The 15,112-nt window shown below is 40.1% G+C and overlaps 1 protein-coding gene across 21 annotated transcripts in view; it reads right to left on the bottom strand.

The window, feature by feature from the left end:
- Positions 1-15,112, bottom strand: part of LRRFIP1 (LRR binding FLII interacting protein 1) — a 118,049-nt gene that overhangs the window by 41,741 nt on the left and 61,196 nt on the right. For 15 of the 21 annotated variants that reach the window (XM_076342085.1, XM_076342088.1, XM_076342086.1 and 12 more), the window contains exons 4-9: positions 14,558-14,605; positions 12,886-12,930; positions 12,304-12,354; positions 8,723-8,755; positions 7,609-7,656; positions 4,390-4,446 (exon numbers count right to left, since the gene is read on the bottom strand). The exons of 2 other annotated variants lie outside the window; for them this stretch is intronic. In XM_076342085.1, coding sequence (XP_076198200.1) covers positions 4,390-4,446; positions 7,609-7,656; positions 8,723-8,755; positions 12,304-12,354; positions 12,886-12,930; positions 14,558-14,605 — 282 coding nt within the window. The remainder of the gene's footprint in view (positions 1-4,389; positions 4,447-7,608; positions 7,657-8,722; positions 8,756-12,303; positions 12,355-12,885; positions 12,931-14,557; positions 14,606-15,112) is intronic. 4 more of the 21 variants (XM_076342081.1, XM_076342082.1, XM_076342072.1 and 1 more) reach the window with 3 other exon arrangements.

The raw sequence follows: 15,112 nt of genomic DNA, 5'->3' as shown, positions 1-15,112 counted from the left end.
GAAAACCCTCTTGGTAACTCTGCTTCATAACATGGAGGACTTTCTAAATTCCTTTAAATGGGAAGCAAAAAGTAAATTAGGTGATTACAAATAGCAAGGAGTCAAAGTGGTCACAGATGCAAAAAGAAGAGATCACTACATTAAGGAAACTGCATTAAAGATATGAGGATGTGTGAAAATTATGTGCCCTTTCCATTTGTAAGGTAGAAATTTTTTAAATAAACAAAAGGCCTTTCCTCTATCCCTACAGCATCTCATGCACAAAATACCCATCTGGTTTATTGTCCACTGAAAAGGCTTCAAACCCCCACATTCTCTCCTCCCTTCTCATTGCTATGACAATATACTGCAAGGACATGTACAGGACTTGGAAGAAGATGGAGCACATTTCCGAAAGCATGTATGCAGTTCATGTACCTAAGTTTCATCCCAGCTCTAGTTAAGTGAAGCTATATTTACCAACATACTTCCAGCTTCTGTAAAACAGAACAGACATCATCTGTTTTACAAGATGCTGGAAATATTAGCTTCCAGGCTCAAACTCAGAATAAATGGCTGCATCACAGCTTCATACCTAAAAAACCAGGCTCCTGCTTCACAGGATTTATTTCTTTGCATGTGCAGTCCCACCGCTGCAGACAGAGTGGATTGCCACTGCCCATCAAGCACTGGAAAAACATATTGGTCAGAGTAAGTCAGCTTCCTTCCGAATTCTTGAGGAGTTTATGCCCTGTAAGTTAAACCCACAAGAGATGCAGGAGAAGGTGTCAGGACAACTCTGCTGGGAGACAGAGAGCAAAGCCAGCGACCAAAAACTGCTGGGTGTGCCCATCAGGAAAAGTGAGCAGCCCAGTGTCAGACATGGCAAGACCGAATGCAAAGAAAACTTTTCTGTAAGAAGTGAGACTGTCTAGATTAAACACCTTCTTTTATGCAACTTCCTACCTAGCATCTAGCCAACCTTGCACTTTTGGTCCACCTATTTGGCCTCCCCAAGAATGGGAAGATCTTAATTCAACTCCGCGTTAAATACCAAAAGTACCAATAGTGACTGACGGACAACTCCAATGGACTTAAAGTCACCCTTACCCTCCAAAATACTACCTTATTTATCTGGTGTGCTATACAACATCCCCATTCACTCCCCCCAGCAGCTGTATTGGAGTGTAGGATGCCAGCTCAGTTCTTCTGCTGTTGTGTATTATCTGTGAGAATTTCCGCTGCACATACACTTCAACACAAAGCTGGCACATAGGGCTTGCCAGGGTGCAGGAAGGCTGACAGCAGTACGATATTTATAATACTGAGTGGAACTCAGTATCTTGGCTTCCCAAAAGCTTTAGGAGCATGCAACAATATATTATGAACAACTTAAGTTGTTATAAACAGCTGGTTTTAACATGGAGGGATATTCAAATTTGCAAATCAAGGTCTGTTTTCAATGCAGACTGGAAATCCATATATAAGACATTATGCATCTCACAGAGCCAAAGGAATCAAGAAAAATACAGGCATACTAGGAAGACTGTATTTTCCTTATTTTCAGAAAAATGGCAGTCTAAAAGCACATCTAAAATGTGATAAAATAGTTACTCTGCCATGCCAGGGAGAGATGCAGCCCCAAGCCAAGCGGGCAGGGTATAAAGCCACACCAGGAAGGCACGCTTACGAGCGAGCACAGGCTGCCGCAGCCAGCATGCAGGGGCGAGGGAGGAAACGCTACCTCCCTGCATCCCCACCCTCATGAAATGACTTCTGTGCTCGCTCAGTCTCCTGTAACTAGCCCTGCAACAATACATGAGTTGCAAAGTTTTTTTCAAAGCCTCCTAGGCACTGTTTAGATTCCTTGTGTTCCCATGGGCACATGCACGCTGGTGGGAATGTTTTTTCTGAAAGAGCTCCACACCTCTACCTTCTTCGCTATACTCCAGAGCTCTCCTTTTACAGCTGTTCTCTAACATCCTGCTTCTCCAATCATTTCTTTCAGGGGTCTAGACAACCAAAATACTCTGCTTTTAGTAGTCAGCAATTACTCAGCTTTCTTACAAGCCCTAACTAATCCTTGAATCATCGCTATAAATTATGTAGGTGTTAACTCCATTTACAAATGAGGGAGATCTGCGGCAAATTAAAGAAACTTGTTTGTTCTTGACACTGGACTTCTGTCACTGCAGGCAAACGGATCTGTGGATAAGACACAACACCCACAGGTATATACTGAGGATAAATCATTGTCCAGCTGCAAAAATTTAGATCCCTTTCTGCCTCATTCTTCCTGAATGCCTGTAAAATAAGAATTTCACTGAAAAGAAATCTGAATAAACTGAACTGAGCTTAATTATTAACTCCATTGTGTGTATGTGGGTCACAGTGTTCCCTTCTGTTCCAGCACCAAGTGTTTCGTGTCAATTATAGGAATTCATTGTCCTGCTTTGTTAAATATTGGGGTTTTTGCATATTATTTAAAGGTATTGTCTCAAGCAGAGCCTATTTCCAGAGCTTACTTTCATTCCCACCTAGGGAGTTTGTAATCTGCACATGGACTAGGCACATGGCATTGTTAATTTTTAAGGAATCAACCCGTGATATTGCAAGTACAGTGTATAAAGGCCGATCTCCATGCAGACATCACTCCATTTTGTGACTTAAAATTGGACACGTATTTTGGAAAAAACTATTTTATCAGCAGACTCATCACTTCCTCCCTCCCTGACCTGAAGAACTCTGCCTCTTCTCTCTTTTTCGTCGTCACAATCTTTACAGTTAGGTTTGGGGTTTTTGCAGAGAATATTCCTAAAGGTGAATGCCAGCTGGACTGGCATCAACTGGTTTTGGAGTTTCAGCTATTCCAAGTCACCCCCAAACTCTCATCCCCCTTCTAAATAATGATTAATCTGAATGACACTTAGTAATGAAAACAGCAAGGAACTAATGATGTTGCCATAATTATGCTCTACATACATTAAACCTCCATGCTACAAACCCTAATACCAAGAGGATTTTAAATTATTTAAATGGAAGCCAAACTACTTCTTTTCCCTGGATGACTTTCTTACAGATATTTTGCTCTTCCTGCAGTACTTGGAGCTCTGGATTATGTCATTAAAGAATAAGAACATCATTTGTCAGAAGTACTACATAATAAAGTTCCTTGAACTTGTCAAGCAGTTCAGCAAGAGTGCCAACAACAGGACATAATGTTTTCTTAACAGTTTAAGCGACAGTATTTCATTTTCTCTTATCCACATATACAAGCTAAATGCATAAAAACATATGGAAGCAACAATTAAAAATGGACATGAAATATAAGGCCCCGTTTCACTATTTATACAAGCGCCTGCTTAACTTCATGCTTACAAAGTAACTCACTAAAGTCTATCTCATGTTTAGCATGTATTGGTCAAACACTTAGCTAAATGGAGTCTTAAAAGTAGTTTATTTTTCCCCTAAACATAGAGCTTTAGTCTGCATACCACTAAATTTCTTTAGCAGTCTTGATAGCATAAAGATCAACAGGCTCTGAGCTTTTGCCTGCCTTTGTTAAAATAAAGGCAAGGAAAAAAACCCCAAACAGTTCCCCTCCCTGCTGCACAAAGAGGCTCTGCTTGAGACAATACCTTTAAATAATTTGCAAAAACCCCAATATTTAACAAAGCAGGACAATTAATTCTTATAATTGACACAAAACACTTGTGCTGGAACAGAAGGGAACACTGTGACCCACATACACACAATGGAGTTAATAATTAAGCTTTTTTTGACAAGAATATTTCTAGAAATAAAGGTACATCAATGGTAAGTAGCTAAGTAGTAACACTTGCATTGGCTGTTCACCTCTGTGGGAGTTTCCAGAAACCCTAGGATACAGTTTATAAAGGAAAAAAAAAGCATTTAGTTAAGCAAACTTAAAATAAACAACATACGTTTGGGGAAAATTCAAAATCCAAAGTCTGTTTTACATATGCAAATCTCAAGACACAGACTAAATTCTAGGTGAAGCTTGGGAGTTTCAGCGTTAGAGCATGACGTGAACACATTGCATAGGTTGGAAAACAATCGTTCCGTTGTCCAGCACATGGAAATCCTCCATGCCAGGTGCTGCCAAACTATTTCTTGTCACGATTTAACTTTTACCCAATTTTGTTTACAAGTTAAGCAATTCTGGCTTCCAAGTTCTACTTACAACAAATTCGGAGACTTCCCTTCCCACTCATGGCCTAATTTTTTTTTGGACAGCTTATTGCTGCACCTCCGTGTCTGACAAACTGCAAAACCCACAATGTGCAAGACAAGAAAAACTTGCTTTACCACAGAAAAGAATTTGCTAATTAGCTTTAATCCCATTAAATAGAGCAATAGATTTTAGAGCAATATAAATCATCTACTAACCCTGCTAGATTTTCTACTCTGAGATGATCCATACATGTCTTCCTCATAACCATTGGTCTGTTACGGAAGGAAAGGAAAAAGAAAAAAAAGGAGAGAAAAAAAATTGATGCAGACCCAAAAGGGAATTTTTAGAAAAGTCATCACTTATGAAAAACAAAGGCAGAGACAGAAATTTTCAAAGATACACCAGTTGCAGGAGAAGTGCAGGATTAGGTCATGATTTCAAACATGAAGACATGAACATTTGTGTGTCTGTCAGTACCTGTATACCAGCCAAAAATGTCAAGGATACTCCTGCTTGCCTTTTTTGACCCCTTTTTCCTTTTTTTTCTTGTTAAGAAACAGTTTTGCTTCCCCTATTATTACTGCATTATAGCATCTGTCTCTTCAAACGCTCTGTGAAGGGCACACCAGACAAAAAGGGGACACTAGAGATGAGAGACTACAATAAAAGAAATTTATCACTCTAGTTGCTTATACCTCTGGCAGCTAATCACATAAAAAGCAGCAAATTGTAGCAAAAGAATTAATTCTAGGTTGATATTTGAGAAATTCAGTTTAGTAAACATGCAATGCTGTATGAAAGCTCTTCTTTTTACCTTTCCCCAGTTACATCAAAATTAAACTCAGACAGTGACCAAGTGCCACATCCCAGTATTTTGTGTGCAGGCCAAAGACTACTAAGAGGTATCAGTCAGTTCAGCTGCCCTCCGTCATGCTCAATAGCCTGTCTTGTTGTCATTAAGATGTTTTCTCTCAAAGGAGAAAAAACAAACAGGCTCAGAACGAGCATTTCACAAGCAGGATGAGATGCTTCAAGTCCCTACGGCAGCAGAGCCAGGAATAAAATAAAACGATCACTACAATGCAGTTTTTAGTCTGGAAACATGATGTTGAAGAAAAGAGGATAGACCCAAAAGCCACCTCAATTGATACCATTAGGAGCTCAGATTTCTCAAGCAATTCACTATTCTGGCATCACTTCACAACGAGGCCTGGTTTAACATCGAAAATGAGGAAGCACTCTGTGTGTTTGGGGTGGTTTTTTTTAGTGGCAATTTAATTAGAATTTCTATTCAAATTAAGTTTTGAAGTCCAAGTTTTAATGCATTCCCAAAATGAAAATCCACTAAACCCAATCTGAATCAATTTCCAAGCAAAATATTTATCATATACTATACAGTGGCTTCCATGAAAAATTAAACAAATCAACTTGGAAACCAGTTTAGACCCAAGCTGGTAAAGCAACTTCTGGGAAAAGCTTAGGTTCTCTACTGAAATGCAGTATTATCACCATGATGAAGGGCCAACATCCAGTTTCTTTTTTCAAGAAGAACAGATTTGAAATATTGCTATAGCCTTCTCACACAGCTTGGCTTCTTTCCAGTTTTTACTTTTTTTTTCCCCAGGCTCCTTGAATTTCTCTAATACTTTCCTGAAGAATGGTTAAAATGAATCTTCAACAACTGAAGCCTCAACAGCTGCAGCCTCAACAGCACTGTGCAGACCAACTACCTCCACTGCCCCTTTCATTACTACACTGAGGAATTAAGTTTGCCTTTTTTCAGCAATGTAATATTGACCAAATGTAACCTCAGATCATTATCTGAACCATTCCTATGCAAAATTCCTTACTTGGCAATAGTGTATTTCATTTTTCCCAAACGCAGCATTCCTTATTTTTTACTATTACTCAGTTTTGACAAGTTGTCTCCTATTCATCATCAGTGTTTTTATTCTAACCTCGCATGAAACCACCTTCATTCCCTGTACTTAGACAGCTAGGCAAGCTGTAGCTCCTGTAGAACTGTGTTCCCCTTTAAAAACAGATGATGCTGTCTTAGATGGGAATAGACCAGATGAGATCCTTTCCAGCTGTCTCATTTTCTAACAGAGTTATTTTTCAACTAACTGGGCATTTCTTTTACAAGAACCAGATCTTGCCCAAGGTTTCACTTAATGGCATGTTTCTACATGACAAGAGCCTTATAGTCAAGTTATAGTCACATCTAATGCTTTTCTTTTATGCCCTGAAATAATTACTCTGCTTAAGGAAATTAAGTTGAATTGACATGATTAATTTTCCACAAATCCAGGTTAACTGTTTTTCACCTTATATTTGAGGCACTTCTAAAGATATTTAATTTGCCCTGTACCTTTCAGATTTCAAACTGAAGCCCCATAGCTCAGGTCATTTCCCTTGTCACTATGACCCATCCTCTCCAGAGACTTCTCCAGCATGTATTTTTGAAGGCAAATGCTCCAGACAGCTCCTGAAGAGCAGGATCAGTTTTATCAGACCTTGCTGACCTTTGTTCTACGCTACGTTAACACGCTAAGCATTCGATCATAAAGTTCATTAAAACCGTAACAAATAAAATTGCATACTGGGGAGGCTGAAATACTCAGATTTTACATGTTCTCCCTTCATAACTATGTATGCAATTGACCCTATTCTTTTCTGTGTTTTCCTCTTGCTTTTAACGGATGCAGAAAACTCTCTCATTTCCATTATGTCCATTTATACTTGTAACACCTTTTACCTTAGACTGTGGCTAATACTACTCCTTCAGGCTTCTTTCTCAATCCCACATCCAACTTCCACTTCTCAGAAAGTTCTCTACCGATTTCCAATGTACTGAAGAACCCCAACCCAGCCTGGCAACCTCCTTCTGTGATGAGTAGCCTTTCCTCCGCAACAGCAACGGACCACTCTGCCTGCCCTTGCATACTCTTTCACTCCCTGGAATTGCTCCCCATGAGATTCAGCTAAAATCCTGACTGTGTGAAAGCACATTATTCTTTACCTTCAATCCAGGTTTGGCTTTGCAGTGCTCTAAGTAGTGCCCTATTTGTACAGGTGCTAGTAAGGCATTGATACTACGCAGAACTACCTTTATGAAAAGATGCAGCCTTTACTACATACATATTCTATCAGTATTACCTATTTCTGTGTAATATTAAAGCTCAAGTTAGGTTTTGAGTTTTTCAAGATGCTTTTTATGTACAACACCAACGTAAGTGTTTGGATTATACCACATTTTGCAGATGAAGTGATGCTCAGTATTCTTGTAGACCCAACAAGTCCTGATAGTTACACCGTATCCTTGACATTAGGCTGGTGAGCTCTTGCAGCCATCATACTTGCACATATTCTCTTGTCCTCTCACAATGGTTTTGTATGCAAAAGCCTCTGAGACAGTTACTCAAGATACATACTGCTTTGGAGTAGTTCTTCTTTTTGGTCCTCTCATTCTCTAATCCAGCCTGCAGTGAGATTAAGAATGCAGGATGAAAAGATCAATGAGTTTATGTGCACCCGTCCATAGCCAGGCATGCATATCAACATGCAAAAGCATCAGTCCAATTTTCCTCCAGCTCTACACAACATGGCTCAGCAAGCACACATGAAAAAAATCAAATCTCAAAGTCAAATGACCAGTTATTAAAGAATATTGTTAAAAGTGATGATAGCACTGTTAAATTTAGTAGCCACAGTTGAAAATCATTCACGCTTGCTGGGTTAAGTCAATTAAAAGAGCTACCAGCTGTCTATACTTACTACGTCAATACGTCCATGCAAAATCCAAATGTGTTTGAACCATTTCTGTATATAGGTCACTCACAAATAGATACATTGCAATTCTAATTTGAAATAGCGCAGGGCGCGAAGGAGAGTGAAAAAGCTAGAGAGTCTATAAAACTGCTCTCCGCAGTTTGCTTTCTGCAGAAACTGAGACACCTCTATTTCAACACAGCGCTGCCACAAGACAGCACTAACTCTCCCTCCTGTGCCCTTTCTGTTCTTCCAAGAGTCAGCTTTATCTCAATGTGTTCAATGCAAATACCTGCTCTCATCTTATTATTACCTACAGAGTTTGGTTTTATCCCCCAAAGCAAAGGTAACAGCTCGATACACAAGCTGCAGCTTTGGTAGGCAGTGTATTTGTCCTGTCACCTTTGCTAGATATATTCAGAGTGAGTTTGTGAGAGTTTCCAGATTTATGCTGAAATAAAACCAGACGTACCTGGTCAAATGATGGACAGACTGTAATAGAGAAAGTCTGTTAGGGGAAATAAAAGCTATTCTGCTCTGTCCTACGGTAACTACTGAACTAGACCTAGCTTAGATCTCTCTAATCATTCAGCACTTTTCATCTGAACTGCGTCAGAGTAGTAGGCGAGGAAAGTAGCATCTTTACATCACAGACCACGAACTGCCTCAGGATCATTTTAGATTGTCCCTTATCTCAGATCAGCTACCACAATTGATGTTAGTTTCTTCTTCATGATTAGTTTTTAACACACACTGCAACTTGCAGACTATTCTCACCACTGGGTAGGTGCTGGCATATTCCAAATGAGACTGTAAAGGCATGAGAGGAAAGAAAAATCAGAATACAAAGGGAAACACTAAAGCAAGTTATGGTAATCAAAAGAATCCCCCAAAACAAACCAAACCAACCAACCAACCAACCACAGGCACAGAGATGTAAAACCCAACTAAAGAACTTTGATAATGCGGGACTTCTTGCACAAAGCCAGAAGTCAGGAATTTTGGAGCAAACAAAACAAGGAAAATGCACAAACTCTGTCATGAGTGATTAATAACACAACAATATTTCATGCTGGATGGTCTCAGATTAGAGACAGCCAGCTGAGAAGTGGGAGAACAAGGACACTCGCAGTAGAAAAGAGACTGAAGAGAGGCTCGAGTGTCTCAACAAACGCAGGATGGTGTTACTGAGCTTCCCTAGGAAAAACTGCGTGATAAAGAATCAAGCTTGCAGAACTTAAAACAAGAGAGGCTTGAAAACAAGAAAAGCTAAAGATGCCCCTTCATCGCAGCTGAAGGTCTGTCTGCCTGCAGGAGGTGGAGATATAATCAAGCTAGCATTATATCAACACACTACGCCACTGTTTACAGTACAGTCACAGCTGTGGAGCTTAAATTTGCTAGCCTGGTCTAATCAACATCTCGGGTGGTTTTGCAGTCCATGTTGATGGTTGCTCTGCCAGAAGCATCCAGGCCAGCTCCTGAAAAGCTAGCTCAGCAGATCTCTGGTGCCTGCAGTTCAGACACCCACTGAGAAAATATTCCAGGAGAAAATCCAGAGAAAAACCCACACAGATTAGTAGGGTGGTAAAGCTTTAGGTAGAAATAAATTTCTGATATTGGCTTATTTCATTGAAAACTTCCTGTACAGAAAAGAAACATAGCCTCAAAAAGCAACCTGTAACACCATCAGCCCCTCACAGTGCAATGAGTCCAAGTGCCAAAGATGCAAGATCAATTTTCAGAAAATTGATATACAATAGCATCCTGCAACTACGGAAGGAGCCTTCAAATATCCAAAAAAAGAAGAACATTCAGAATTCTCCAGCTACTTTTATAAACCCTTTATGGACACAAGGCAATAGTTTTTGGTGCTTTCTTCACGCTAAAATAGCTGAGAAGCCAAACTGAACTCTAGTCCTCAGAGGTAATTTTTTAGGTTGGCTGTGGTTTGTTTTTTTTACTTTGTTGTTTTGAAGACATGCACAGCAAGAACCAAACCTTCACAAATAGCCAGAGAGAGATGTGGTCAAACTATTAAAAGCATCTCCTGTAAACCCACACTAGGAAAATGATCAATGTATGTTCTATCAATTCATTGTGAATAAAACAACTAAAAGATGTATAAGGGTAAATTTCAGTTCAGACTAGCGAACATTTACTTTCTTCTACAATCCCAGGGACACTTGGATCAGGGAAGGAAGCTCTGTCAAAACTCTTTTGCTGTGCATGCCCATGTGTCAGCTTGCATAAGAATATTCACCAAATGCTACTTTACGAGGACAGGGAGGAGTCTGTGCAACATCACTAGAAACACCGCGGTGAAAAGTTTCAACTAGATCCTTCTGTCAGAAAAGGACATTCTTTGCCCAAGTATTAGGTATTTATGGGCCATCCCGTGAACCAGCTGGAGACCGCTGTGAACCAGCAGTGGTTATCCCAGCCTGAAGGCATGCTGGCAGCCCAGAGACTGGCTGCTCCGGGAAAAAAAAGGTCAGAAAAGCTTCTTCTCAAGGGATGGTGGGGAAACAGAATGCAAGGCTTCTGCTGTTTAAATATATAACAATAAAACGCAGGATCGTATTACAAAAACACATCAAAAGGAATCAGTAGTGCACTTCCATGAACAAAAGGTGTTTCAGATGAACAGGGCTCCCACTATAAATAGAGTGCCAGTGTACTCGCATCTTGCCATATCAAGGGACACACAATTATAGCCATGGTGAAACAACCGATTTGTATCATAATCACCTTCTAAATAGAAAGAATTGACATTTCAACTGTTCTAGAGATTTTTCCTCTCCAAAAAACACTTTCATAAACGTGTCCAGATTTAACTCTGAGTAAAATAGATATCGGTTTTCATGTTCAGCTGTGAAGATAAGCTTTTCTTCGTTGAATCTTTGGAGTTGAAGGCATCTTCTAGCTTGGAAAAACAATTGAGTAAGTTTGCAACCTTGAAGATTTTAACAGCATTTCATAAGTAGTAATAAGGATTCCACTAAAAAGGGAACAAGGCAACTCTTAATTTTAAGTACATCTTATGCTATCTTACAGTGAACTCCATCAGGAATCATTGAGCAGGCTCTGCAGTAGTAATCCCCCCCCCCCCCCCCATCTTCCAGAACTCTTCTAGAGGTATATGAGGTGTATCACTCAATCCTGTTCTTTGGGGGACACTTTACCAGGAAAAAAAGTAGTTCTAGCCTAGATTATTAGCAAGTTTTTTAAGGAGAAAAAAAAATAATTTTATGACAGGAAGTCTCCAAAGAAGTGAGAAACCAAGGATTACAAATAATGATCTTGCTATGAATGATACAGGTCTTGCTTGTTCTACAAAAATACAACTGATCATCCAGCTTAACCACATAACTAGCACTACCAATAAGTTGGGAACAACATTAGTAGAATGAATTTTTCTCAAACACAACCGTTTTGGGCACAAATGACTCCATAACATGAATCAGCTGTGACTAGTTTAAGTTCAGGACTGCCAAGAGCTTCCTCCATAGTGCTGTTATGGATTGTTTCAGTTTTGCGGTTAGCTGAATGCTTCTCCATAGGTCTCAAAAGCAGCGAGCTCTGATCATCTTCCAAAGACTATCAACACGTGCTGAGACAACAGCATTAGCCGTTCACAACTACCAAACTGCTTAAACTGTCTTCACAATTACAAGAGCTGATTAAGTCTATGCTAGAACGGAGTTCAGATTTGTACACGTGTACTATCTGGAAAAATACTATATGGATATTTTGAGGAAAAAGCTGTTTGAACTTTTCCTACAAATGACTACTGGTGCACTACAGCACTCTGTGCTCTACTAATCCCTCTCTCCACAAAACTCAAGCCTGCAGATGAATTTCAAATCTCTCTAAAGCAGTTCTGAGGAGAGCGTTCACCTGCAATTCCAAAGTGCTTAAGGCTTATTCCCACTAATAATTTGCTTTTGGTTTCCTGAGATAATAAACATCGATCATGGACTAAGCTAGCACTTCCTCTTCCCAAATTCTCAGTAACAGTAATGAAACAGAGGAGCTTACAAGGTGCATACAAGAAATAGCTGATAAACCAATGTTTTGCAAGAGTAACAATGAACAGCGTTTACCAGAAAGGTGTCTATAGTCGCATGCTCTGCTAGTGTTCCTGCACAGTGCATACGAATCTGACAATTCCCCTGGTTGAAAGAATTATTGACCTACACGTACTCAGAAAAAAAACCCTATATGACTTGAACATGGAACATGTCAAGACCTTGGAAGGATGGTATTATCAGAGTACTATAACCAGTCTGGTGGTACAAAGTAGACAGCAACATCAGTACACACACATGCACACTTAAATTGTACAATTTACCAACCCTCAGGCTTCCACGGCTACCCACTGACATGCGCTCATCTTCATCCGAAGCCTATCAAAAGAAAGTATAAAGACAAGAAAACAATGAAAAAACCACAAGTAACAGGCAGTGAGGTAAATGCTGATGGCTTTGATATGGAACAGAAGAAGAGACATACAAAATAAATGTCTTTAAAAAAGAATCGCATTAAAACTATAAGCAGAAAGTAAATTAAATTATACCCTGCCCAAGAAACACTGTCAAGCATTTTACTACAGGATGAATGACAAGCTTGCTCGGGTGTTCCCTGCTCTATGCTCTTGGCCCACAGTCTGAATAAACGAACATTAAACACTCCAAGCAGGTTATTTCCCCCCCTTCCACCTCCTGCCCCCCTTTATTCTAGCACATTTGCAAAAGCTCCACGGAGTGACTGGGGAGAGGGCAGAGAAGTCAGAAAGTGGCTTTGGGGTTTTCACTTGCCTGGGGTGGTGGGAGATTGTTTTGTTTTTTCTTTTAAAAAGGAACTGCCTTCCTTATAGATGTCTGTTTTCTTAATCTGAAATGTCTAGCCATAAAGACAAAGCAAAAGTAGATACTAACCGAGGCATTTCTTCGGGCTCTACGGGAATAACGCTCACTGTCTTCCTATCAAGGCAGCAGAGAAAAACAAAGAGCGAGTGTTGAAGTACAGATATACCAACAGAGCGCTTTCAGAAAGACACAGTGAAACCAGCAGTGTTTAGGAGTCAGTAAGGCTAAACCAAATAACAGAAGGTGACACCTTGTCAAGTCAGAAAAACCCTTTTCCCCCTCATTTGTGACCCCAACTTTCTTGCCCTCTGTTTTATTCTGCTACACACTGTCATTACTTTTACAGAAAACTCTACACAGTGACATCTTTATTTGTATCTCAAAAAAGTGTTACAAGTGCATCTCTCTGCATCTGGGAATTAGTATACTTACAGTGCTTTTGTAATTAAGCTTTCCAGTTTGCAGTCCTTCAAAAGAAATCTCAAAAATCTTCTATTTGAAATAACGTGGCAGGGCAATGGTCTCTCTCTAGTGAGTATCCCAGAGGGACACAGCCTGGCCCCTTCTTCCAGACCAAAAGCATCTGTGCTCTGCTTACAGCCTCTGCGACACACAGCACCACTGTCTTTTGCAGGCCAAAGCCTGTGTTAATGCTGGAAATGCTGTAGGACGTATTACATTTCAACAAACTGACTTTAACGAACTGATTTTACATGGAATTTAGAAACAGTGATGGAAAACAGGAAAAAAAGTTTCAACATCGTAGTTAATGGTTCTCACAGGTGAACTGATTTCTAAGCAAGGGAATTGCGAGTAAGGTGGAGCTAAGCTCACCAAGCAAGGATTTGAAGAGACTTAATGGCTTATCCATGAGATTGGAGCATCTTGGGCGGATGGTTGGTCCATATGGCAGCAGGCTTTCAAGAAGGCATAGAGCAAACCAGCATTTATGCCGACTAATTATCAAGGGTCAAGGAAGTCAGGGAGTTTGAAACATTATCTTCCACACTGGAAGTCAGCTGTTCGGTTCTGCCTTTTTCAGTGTGCGCTACTCAGCTTGTAGGGCAAGGCCACAAACAACAGTTTACATCTGGCATCACTGGTAAGTTTATGAAATCACTTATGTTTGAAAGACATTTGAAGCCAATGTCTTCCAGCCCTTTAGCAACTTCCTCGTCTTATATTATGGGTGTTAAAACAGTCAGATGTTGCTAATGGCCAAGTCAATATCTGGTATCAACTTCACTGGCTTAGCAAACAGTAAAATCCAGGACGTTGCATTATTGCAAAAAGCAAGCATTGCCATAGTAGCAGTAGTAATGCATCCGAACAGTGCCTCTGGACTAGTAAGTACAAAGGTAACTGAAGAAGCATGGATAAAACTTGCCAAAATTTAACTGAAGACAGATTTGAGAAGACTCAAATTGTAACAAAATCCACAAGAAGTAAAATGAGTACATATATTCCTTGTATCACAAGTTGCTTTAACGGGTCTATATGCTAAGCTAATCTTGAAGTGACAGGGTGGAGACACAGGTGGCTCTAACCAAACCCTTGCCAGTTTTAAGCTGATCATAAGCCACATTTCAGGTATTGATGTGGACTGCAAGAATCCTTGTGATAAGAGTGGAATTCACGTTTCCAATACATGAAAATATCTACTTTGTGGGATTTCAAACTCTATGAACTATACAAAACTTCAACACGCAAAAGTCGTTTAGCTACGTTGATCAAGGCCTACCATCCATTGCTCGATGTCTCCCCATTTAGTATCCAGACCATAATATTTCTATAGACAGAAAAGGGAAGAAAAACAGAATTTAGATGAGAAAGGCAAACACAGAACATTTAGACATGCATTGCCACGTTTCGGCCGAGCCACACAGCTACACACACACACAAACGTGCCGGGGAAAAGCTGCGCCGAGTGCCACCAGAGCCCTCTGCAGCACGTGCCCAGGAATAGCTGCCCAGCAAGGGGAAAGGGGTGTTTGGGGTACGGCCAGGGTACTTGACAGTTTCTTCTTTCTCAGCAGTGCAAAAGAACAGTGCTGTGGGGACAGGAGCAAGGAGCGTAATGAGTCTTGAATTCCTGACCTATTTAAGTCAAGTCTCATTACAAAGGATCCGAACACAGAACACTTTCAGGATGAAAAATGCTGTCAAATCATGTTTACCGTATAGATTTGTCAAACCAGGAAGAACAGTTGAATACAATATGAGTATCTGTGCATTCTTATTTGCTGTATTCAGAATTCCCCAGAGCTCCTTTTCAGAACTTTTTGCCTACACAACC

This window comes from Aptenodytes patagonicus, chromosome 6 (genome assembly GCF_965638725.1).
Source record: "Aptenodytes patagonicus chromosome 6, bAptPat1.pri.cur, whole genome shotgun sequence".
Classification (NCBI taxonomy): domain Eukaryota; kingdom Metazoa; phylum Chordata; class Aves; order Sphenisciformes; family Spheniscidae; genus Aptenodytes; species Aptenodytes patagonicus.
Note: the sequence above shows the minus strand (reverse complement) of the source record. Positions and strands in the feature narration are given on the sequence as shown.